General features: G+C 46.9%; 2 protein-coding genes across 2 annotated transcripts in view; both read left to right on the top strand.

Moving 5' to 3' along the window:
• LOC143276232 (E3 ubiquitin/ISG15 ligase TRIM25-like) overlaps positions 1-177 on the top strand; it is a 6,007-nt gene extending 5,830 nt beyond the window's left edge. The window contains exon 2 of the mRNA XM_076580703.1: positions 1-177. This exon is cut by the window's left edge and continues 452 nt beyond it. Coding sequence (XP_076436818.1) covers positions 1-177 — 177 coding nt within the window.
• Positions 178-267: 90 nt separating this feature from the next.
• LOC143276227 (neuralized-like protein 4) overlaps positions 268-10,000 on the top strand; it is a 21,230-nt gene continuing 11,497 nt past the window's right edge. Inside the window, exons 1-3 of the mRNA XM_076580698.1 lie at positions 268-744; positions 3,438-3,554; positions 8,507-8,650. Coding sequence (XP_076436813.1) covers positions 268-744; positions 3,438-3,554; positions 8,507-8,650 — 738 coding nt within the window. The remainder of the gene's footprint in view (positions 745-3,437; positions 3,555-8,506; positions 8,651-10,000) is intronic.

Genomic DNA, 10,000 nt, shown 5'->3' with positions numbered 1-10,000 from the left:
CAGCTGGTGGCCAACTATTCCTCTCCTTGCCAGGGGCACCCCAGTGAGCGCTCCCAGCTGTACTGTTCGACACACCAGGAGTCCATCTGCTTGTTGTGTTCATCGACCAAACATCGGAACTGTCCTGAGGTGAAGGATCTGAAGGAGACAGCGGCTGAAACACAAGAAGTGTTTTAAGGACTGGTGGAAACGCTGAGTGCCCAGGAGACCAAGTTGAATGAGGCAATCCAGGAGCGTGATGACCTCATCCAGGAGACAGACAGCCAGATGGAGGCTGCTCTGACCAAGGTGGACAAGACCTTTGATCGGCTGCAGGCTGCCCTCAAGAGGAGTCGACAGCAAGCGAAGGAGTCAACTGCGAGGGCGTTCACTGAAAGCAGGCAGGCTTTGCAGGATGGCAGAACACATCTGTTCCAAGGACGAGGAGCTGTCACAACACACAGAACAGTTGCTGAACGAGGAAAGTCTATGCCTCCTACAGGTGGCATGGGTCAGATGGCTGTTGCTATGAAGAAATGTGTGGCTGATATTGTCAACAGCACTCTGCTGCCGGAAAATGTCAAGGTCATCAAGACGGTAACTACTGAAATCAGCTCTGAGGCTGTGTCCCATGTGGAGAAGGCTCTGGCTGAAGTGGCTCAGGTCAAGGTCATCAAAAGGGCAACCACTGCGATCAGCTCTGAGGCTGTGTCTAGTGTGGAGGCTCAGGCCAGGGTCAAGGTCACGGGTGCTGAGCTTGCTGAGGTATCTCTACCTTCGTTCTTTGTCTCACCTTCTGTCTCTTTCTGTCTCTCACTGATTGTTTTCCATGGAGTGAAACTGAAAACGAAGTGATGGGTGAGGTGGTACTGACCAAATATAGCAGTCATCATATGATCAAAGTGGTGGAGAATCATGAAGTGGTGAGCCTGTATCAGTGTGTCAGAGCATTATAATGATGATGGACAGTTCATCAGTGTATCAGAGCATTATGATGATGATGGACAGTTCATCAGTGTATCAGAGCATTATGATAATGATGGACTGTTCATCAGTGTATCAGAGCATTATGATAATGATGGACAGTTCATCAGTGTATCAGAGCATTATGATAATGATGGACAGTGTATCAGTGTAGAGCAGCATTATAATGATGATGGACAGTGTATCAGTGTAGAGCAGCATTATAATGATGATGGACAGTGTATCAGAGTAGAGCAGCATTATAATGATGATGGACAGTGTATCAGTGTAGAGCAGCATTATAATGATGATGGACAGTGTATCAGTGTAGAGCAGCATTATAATGATGATGGACAGTTTATCAGTGTAGAGCAGCATTATAATGACATGGACAGTGTATTAGTGTAGAGGAGCATTATAATCGCATGAACAGTGTATCAGAGCATTATGATGGTGATGGACAGTGTATCAGTGTAGAGGAGCATTATAATGATGATGGGCAGTGTATCAGTGTAGAGGAGCATTATGATGATAATGGGCAGTGTATCAGTGCAGAGGAGCATTATAATGGCATGGACAGTGTATCAGTGTAGAGGAGCATTATAATGGCATGGAAAGTGTATCAGAGCATTATGATGGTGATGGGCAGTGTATCAGTGTAGAGCAGCATTATAATAACATGGACAGTGTATAATGTATCAGACCAGTATAATGACGTGGACAGTGTATCAGTCTAACGGAGCATTATAATGATAATGGGCAGTGTAGCAGAGCATTGTACTGACATGGACAGTGTATCAGAGCATCATGATAACATGTACAGTGTATCACAGCATTTTAATGATGAAGGAAGGATCAGAGCATTATTTTATAATTATTTTATAGTGGCGGATAGAGCTGATTCTACGCAGTTTCAAGTAGGCGACTTTACAGATATTCGAAATGTGCCGTTGGAAGGAAAGAGACTGGTCTAGGATTATACCAAGACTGCGAACAGAAGGAGAAAGTGAAACAGGTGTGCCATTGATCAGAACAGAGTCAGGAAAGGAAGGATGTTGACGAAACTTCTTTGGACAGGCTATCATAAATTCAGTCTCATCATCATTTAGTTGCAGCTTGTTGAGAGTCATCCAGTCCTTTAGGCCAGCAATGCACTCCCGTGTTTGAGTCACCAGTGCATCAAATTCAGCTATGGAAGCCGACCGATAAAGTTGTGTGTCATCAGCAAAGCTCTCATGCGACATCGCATGATGACTGATGATATCCGACATAGGATCCGCATACAGCACGAAAAGAACAGGACCTAGGACGGACCCATGTGGGACACCATATTTTAAGGCAGATGCACTAGAGTATCTACCATTTACACACACTTTCTGTGTACGATCTGAGAGGTAAGACGTGATCCATGCTAGTGCAGTGTCACGAATACCAAAGGAAGTTTTAAGTCTGTTCAAGAGGATAGAGTGGTCGATAGTGTCAAAAGCTGCTGACAAGTCTAAGAGAGCGAGAACATATATCTTATCCTCATCAAATCCCGAAAGCAAATCATTCACTATTCTAAGAAGGGCTGCTTCGCAACTATGACCACGTCTATAAGCTGACTGGTGGGAATTAAGTAAACCATTTTGTTCCAGATGAGCTAAGAGCTGAGACAATATGATCTTTTCTAGCAGGTTTGATAAAAAAAAAGACAGATTAGAGACAGGTCGTTAATTTTTCAAACAATTATGATCCAAAGATGGTTTCTTGATAAGTGGACGTACAACGGCAGATTTGAAGTTTTCAGTGAAACAACCAGAGAGTAAGGAAGAATTGATGACATGAGTAATACGTGGAAGTAGAACATCAGTACATTCAACCAACAAAGAAGACAGGACAGGGTCAAGCTCACAGGATTTCGGACAAGTGCTCAGACACACTTTCTTCACAAAATCTTCAGTAACCGGTTGGAAACAATGTAAAACGGGACAACTGTACACACGTTCTTTAACTCACTCAGTACGGCTAGTCCTCTCTTCTCCTCTACACAGACCCCTCGGATGTCCAGTGGGTGTCTGAATGACCCAACCTTTAGCTTCCGTCGTCAGAATTGTGGTATTCTTTGTCAACATTCACCTCTTCGGTATAAGAGCCTTCCGCTTGCAATATTTTGATGATGGTAATTGGGCTGAAACGCTGTTAACGTCGTCTCTTTCGCCGTTCGTATGGAGAGAGTTAACGGGTGAAGAAGGGGACACCACAGAGCCAAGCTTCTCACGAATGCATGATATTCTGCCGGTGAAGAAGTCAGAAAACTTTTGAGGGAGTTCCTGCACCGAAAATATTGTAGGGAGAGGAGTCAGTGTTTTTCATTTTACCTAGTAGATTGTTCGTAGTGTTGAAAAGCTGTTTGGCTGTGGTGCATGCAAGGATTTTTAGAAGAGTAGAACTTTGATTTTACCCTGTCAACAATGTTTGTTATACTATCCCTGGCTGTCTGAAAAATGTTCCAGTTGATGACCCACGTAGCGGCAAGCGGGTACTTCTCAACTCCCCTTCCTTCCCGTCGCTTGGCCTCCGGCAACTTTGGTCCCAGGGTGTTGAACCAAGGCGACGGGGGACGATTGGAGGTGGGTACAGTAGGGGGAGGGTGGAGGTGGGTACAGTAAGAAGTAGGGGGAGGGTGGAGGTGGGTACAGTAAGAAGTATGGGGAGGGTGGGGGTGGGTACAGTAAGAAGTAGGGAGAGGGTGGAGGTGGGTACAGTAGGGGGAGGGTGGAGGTTGGTACAGTAAGTAGGGAGAGGGTGGAGGTGGGTACAGTAGGGGGAGGGTGGAGGTGGGTACAGTAGGGGGAAGGTGGAGGTGGGTACAGTAAGAAGTAGGGGAGGGTGGAGGTGGGTACAGTAGGGGGAAGGTGGAGGTGGGTACAGTAAGAAGTAGGGAGAGGGTGGAGGTGGGTACAGTAAGAAGTAGGGGGAGGGTGGAGGTGGGTACAGTAAGAAGTAGGAGGAGGGTGGAGGTGGGTACAGTAAGAAGTATGGGGAGGGTGGAGGTGGGTACAGTAAGAAGTATGGGGAGGGTGGAGGTGGGTACAGTAGGGGAGGGTGGAGGTGGGTACAGTAAGAAGTAGGGAGAGGGTGGAGGTGGGTACAGTAGGGGGAGGGTGGGGGTGGGTACAGTAAGAAGTAGGAGGAGGGTGGAGGTGGGTACAGTAAGAAGTAGGGAGAGGGTGGAGGTGGGTACAGTAGGGGGAGGGTGGAGGTGGGTACAGTAGGGGAGGGAGGGTGGAGGTGGGTACAGTAAGAAGTAGGGGGAGGGTGGAGGTGGGTACAGTAGGGGGAGGGTGGAGGTGGGTACAGTAGGGGGAGGGTGGAGGTGGGTACAGTAGGGGAGGGTGGAGGTGGGTACAGTAAGAAGTAGGAGGAGGGTGGAGGTGGGTACAGTAGGGAAAAGGTGGAGGTGGGTACAGTAAGAAGTAGGGAGAGGGTGGAGGTGGGTACAGTAGGGGAGGGGGGGGTGGGTACAGTAAGGGGAGGGTGGAGGTGGTTACAGTAGGGGGAAGGTGGAGGTGGGTACAGTAAGAAGTAGGAGGAGGGTGGAGGTGGGTACAGTATCGGGAGGGTGGAGGTGGGTACAGTAAGAAGTAGGAGGAGGGTGGAGGTGGGTACAGTAAGAAGTAGGGGGAGGGTGGAGGTGGGTACAGTATCGGGAGGGTGGAGGTGGGTACAGTAAGAAGTAGGAGGAGGGTGGAGGTGGGTACAGTAGGGGGAGGGTGGAGGTTTGTACAGTAAGAAGTAGGGAGAGGGTGGAGGTGGGTACAGTAGGGGAGGGTGGAGGTGGGTACAGTAAGAAGTAGGAGGAGGGTGGAGGTGGGTACAGTAAGAAGTAGGGAGAGGGTGGAGGTGGGTACAGTAGGGGGAGGGTGGAGGTGGGTACAGTATCGGGAGGGTGGAGGTGGGTACAGTAAGAAGTAGGAGGAGGGTGGAGGTGGGTACAGTAGGGGGAAGGTGGAGGTGGGTACAGTAAGAAGTAGGGAGAGGGTGGAGGTGGGTACAGTAGGGGAGGGTGGAGGTGGGTACAGTAAGAAGTAGGAGGAGGGTGGAGGTGGGTACAGTAAGAAGTAGGAGGAGGGTGGAGGTGGGTACAGTATCGGGAGGGTGGAGGTGGGTACAGTATCGGGAGGGTGGAGGTGGGTACAGTAAGAAGTAGGAGGAGGGTGGAGGTGGGTACAGTAGAGGGAAGGTGGAGGTGGGTACAGTAAGAAGTAGGAGGAGGGTGGAGGTGGGTACAGTAAGAAGTAGGGAGAGGGTGGAGGTGGGTACAGTAAGAAGTAGGGGGAGGGTGGAGGTGGGTACAGTAAGAAGTAGGGGGAGGGTGGGGGTGGGTACAGTAGGGGGAAGGTGGAGGTGGGTACAGTAAGAAGTAGGAGGAGGGTGGAGGTGGGTACAGTAGGAGGAGGGTGGAGGTGGGTACAGTAGGGGGAAGGTGGAGGTGGGTACAGTAAGAAGTAGGAGGAGGGTGGAGGTGGGTACAGTAGGGGGAGGGTGGAGGTGGATACAGTAAGAAGTAGGGGGGTACAGTAGGAGGAGGGTGGAGGTGGGCACAGTAGGGGGAGAGTGGAGGTGGGTACAGTAGGGGGAGGGTGGAGGTGGGTACAGTAAGAAGTAGGAGGAGGGTGGAGGTGGGTACAGTAGGGGAGGGTGGAGGTGGGTACAGCAAGAAGTAGGGGGAGGGTGGAGGTGGGTACAGTAGGGGAGGGTGGAGGTGGGTACAGTAGGGGGAAGGTGGAGGTGGGTACAGTAAGAAGTAGGAGGAGGGTGGAGGTGGGTACAGTAGGGGAGGGTGGAGGTGGGTACAGCAAGAAGTAGGGGGAGGGTGGAGGTGGGTACAGTAGGGGAGGGTGGAGGTGGGTACAGCAAGAAGTATGGAGAGGGTGGAGGTGGGTACAGTAGGGGAGGGGGGGGGGGGGGGGGACGTGGGTACAGTAAGAAGTCGGGGTAGGGTGGAGGAGGATAATGGAGGTACAAGTTTTGACTTGTTGTTTAATGTGTGCTTGCATGATCTAGATTATTATTATTTGAATTTCATGAAAATGTTGCTTGTAGTTTTTTTATTTTTTTTGGCTGAAACTCCACTCTTAATAAAGATAAAGTGCGGGTGAGAAATTTTCTTCACATTATTTAAAACATGTATAATATATTATGTAATTTATAAAAGAAATCTTCTGAAGATCTATGAACACAGAGTAAGGTTTTCACAAGACTTCCATCATGTCCAGGATGTGATACAGTGCATTTTTCTTCCAACATGGATGTAGTGGCAAATGATGAAATGCAGGTGCGTTGTCACTTTTTTCCCTAAAGGATATTGTTTGCAGCTGTGCCAATGCTGATCTTTGATACTGAAGGGGTCAATATAAAAAGATGTGTGTGTGTGTGTGTGTGTGTGTGTGTGTGTGTGTGTGTGTGTGTGTGTGTGTGTGTGTGTGTGTGTGTGTGTGTGTGTGTGTGTTAATCACTGAATCAGGAACAGTGACTTAAAACACAGTGTACACATGTACACTGACTGAATGAATATATCACTTTGATCAACGCTAGGGTCCTTTGACAGAGCTCATGCGAGACTTGCACTCCACTCCCACCCCCAGTCCAGTAGCAGACTGGACTGTAAGTCCCAGCCAGACTGCCAGTACCAGTGAAACACGATGATACGTCCAGTCAGTCACAATGAGTCACGATGAAGGACGTCTGTCTGTGAGTACTGTCTGGCGCTGTTTGTAGCCATGAACAATCTTGGCTCCTCACCATTGTGTTCACACGAAAATGTTACGGACATATAGATATCTTTTATTATTTGTTCTTCTCCTCCTTCTTCTGCGTTCACTCGTATGCACACGAGTGGGCTTTTACGTGTATGACCGTTTTTACCCCGCCATGTAGGCAGCCATACTCCGTTTTCGGGGGTGTGCATGCTGGGTATGTTCTTATTTCCATAACCCACCGAACGCTGACAAGGATTACAGGATCTTTAACGTGCGTATTTGATCTTCTGCTTGCATATACACACGAAGGGGGTTCAGGCACTAGCAGGTCTGCACATATGTTCACCTGGGAGATCGTAAAAATATCCACCATTTACCCACCAGGCGCCGTCACCGTGATTCGAACCCGGGACCCTCAGACTGACAGTCCAACGCTTTAACCACTGGGCTACTGCGCCCGTCATTATTTGTTCAATTATTTGGGGCGGAGCTGGGGCTAGAGGGTGTATCAAATGGCTGGATTCACAATAAATAATGTGTCACGACATTTCCGTCATTCTGTCTCTGTATATGTCTCAGTCTCTATGTGTCCTTGTCTCATTTGCTTTGTCAAGTGCACTATGAGTAATGAAATTATGATAGTGTAAGCATCACATGTTATGATAAAATACCCTTTGTATTAACCAAAACAAACGAAACAAACCAAGAACAAAACAAAATATGAAATATCCCCAACATGAAGTCACAAAACTTTCACTTCATGTTGATGATGTTTTTACATCAACAGAAGGCAGTGTTCCAAATCTTTCACTTCATGTTAATGATGTTTTTACATCAACAGGGGGCAGTGTTTCAAATCTTTCACTTCATGTTAATGATGTTTTTACATCAACAGGGGGCAGTGTTTCAAAACTTTCACTTCATGTTAATGATGTTTTTACATCAACAGAAGGCAGTGTTCCAAATCTTTCACTTCATGTTAATGATGTTTTTACATCAACAGGGGGCAGTGTTTCACATCAACAGGGGGCAGTGTTTCACATCAACAGGGAGCAGTGTTCCAAAACTTTCACTTCATGTTAATGATGTTTTTACATCAACAGGGGGCAGTGTTTCACATCAACAGGGAGCAGTGTTTCAAAACTTTCACTTCATGTTAATGATGTTTTTACATCAACAGGGGGCAGTGTTTCAAATCTTTCACTTCATGTTAATGATGTTTTTACATCAACAGGGGGCAGTGTTTCAAACCTTTCACTTCATGTTAATGATGTTTTTACATCAACAGGGGGCAGTGTTCCAAATCTTTCACTTCATGTTAATGCTGTTTATACATCAACAGGGAGCAGTGTTTCAAACCTTTCACTTCATGTTAATGATGTTTTTACATCAACAGGGGGCAGTGTTCCAAATCTTTCACTTCATGTTAATGCTGTTTATACATCAACAGGGAGCAGTGTTTCAAACCTTTCACTTCATGTTGATGATGTTTTCACATCAACAAGGGGCAGTGTTTCGAAACTTTCACTTCATGTTGATGATGTTTTTACATCAACAGGGAGCAGTGTTTCAAATCTTTCACTTCATGTTAATAATATTTTTACATCAACAGGGGGAAGTGTTTCACATCAACAGGGGGCAGTGTTTCAAAACGTTCACTTCATGTTAATGATGTTTTCACATCAACAAGGGGCAGTGTTTCAAAACGTTCACTTCATGTTAATGATGTTTTCACATCAACAGGGGGCAGTGTTTCACATCAACAGGGGGCAGTGTTTCAAATCTTTCACTTCATGTTGATGATGTTTTCACATCAACAGGGGGCAGTGTTCCAGTTCCACAAGAAGTGTGGAAGGCACATCGCCCTCAGCAACAACCAGAAAACAGCAGAGAGAAGACAAAGTGGTAGGGATGGAGGCATCGTGGTCACCCGTCAGCCCATGAAGCCAAGCAGACTATATGAAGTAAGGCAGCTTGTGCCAATATATTTTTGGAAGTTCTGAAAAAAAACAACTTCATCTGCCGCTCCTTTGTTATCATAACAACTTCAGTAACATGATGATTTTATACTAACTAAACAAGCAGTGGTCTTATATGCCTTGATGTTTTATATGGACCTTGGCAAAAGGCCTATATGTTCAGAAAATGTTGACAGCCATTTGGCCAAACAGGTAACAATTTCTTGACAGTCTCATCTGGTTTCTCCATGCATTTGAACATGTAGATTTCTTTCTCTGATGGGATAGAAGACATTTGAAGTTGACACACCGTGTGACATGAGTTAACTGTAGTCAGCCTGACAGCGGTACAGTGTGTGACGTGTGTTAACTGTACCTGTAGAACGCCAGATAGCGACACAGTGTGTGACGTGTGTTAACTGTAGTCATCCTGACAGCAACACAGTGTGTGATGTGTATAAACTGTCATCCTGACAGCAACACAGTGTGTGACGTGTGTTAACTGTAGTCATCCTGACAGCAACACAGTGTGTGATGTGTGTTAACTGTAGTCATCCTGACAGCAACACAGTGTGTGATGTGTGTTAACTGTAGTCATCCTGACAGCGACACAGTGTGTGACGTGTGTTAACTGAGGTCAGCCTGATATCAACACAGTGTGTGACGTGTGTTAACTGAGGTAAGCCTGACATCAGCACAGTGTGTGACGTGTGTTAACTGAGGTCAGCCTGACATCAACACAGTGTGTGACGTGTGTTAACTGAGGTCAGCCTGATATCAACACAGTGTGTGACGTGTGTTAACTGAGGTCAGCCTGACATCAACACAGTGTGTGACGTGTGTTAACTGAGGTAAGCCTGACATCAACACAGTGTGTGACGTGTGTTAACTGAGGTAAGCCTGACATCAACACAGTGTGTGACGTGTGTTAACTGAGGTAAGCCTGACATCAACACAGTGTGTGACGTGTGTTAACTGAGGTAAGCCTGACATCAACACAGTGTGTGATGTGTGTTAACTGTAGTCATCCTGACAGCAACACAGTGTGTGATGTGTGTTAACTGTAGTCATCCTGACAGCAACACAGTGTGTGACATGTGTTGACTGTAGTCAGCCAGACAGCGACACAGTGTGTGACATGTGTTAACTGTAGTCATCCTGACAGCAACACAGTGTGTGACGTGTGTTAACTGTAGTCATCCTGACAGCGGCACAGTGTGTGACGTGTGTTAACTGTAGTCATCCTGACAGCGACACATTGTGTGACGTGTGTTAACTGTAGTCATCCTGACAGCGACACATTGTGTGACGTGTGTTAACTGTAGTCATCCTGACAGCAACACATTGTGTGACGTG

Source organism: Babylonia areolata, chromosome 31 (assembly GCF_041734735.1).
Source record: "Babylonia areolata isolate BAREFJ2019XMU chromosome 31, ASM4173473v1, whole genome shotgun sequence".
In the NCBI taxonomy this organism is placed as follows: Eukaryota; Metazoa; Mollusca; class Gastropoda; order Neogastropoda; family Buccinidae; genus Babylonia; species Babylonia areolata.
Note: the sequence above shows the minus strand (reverse complement) of the source record. Positions and strands in the feature narration are given on the sequence as shown.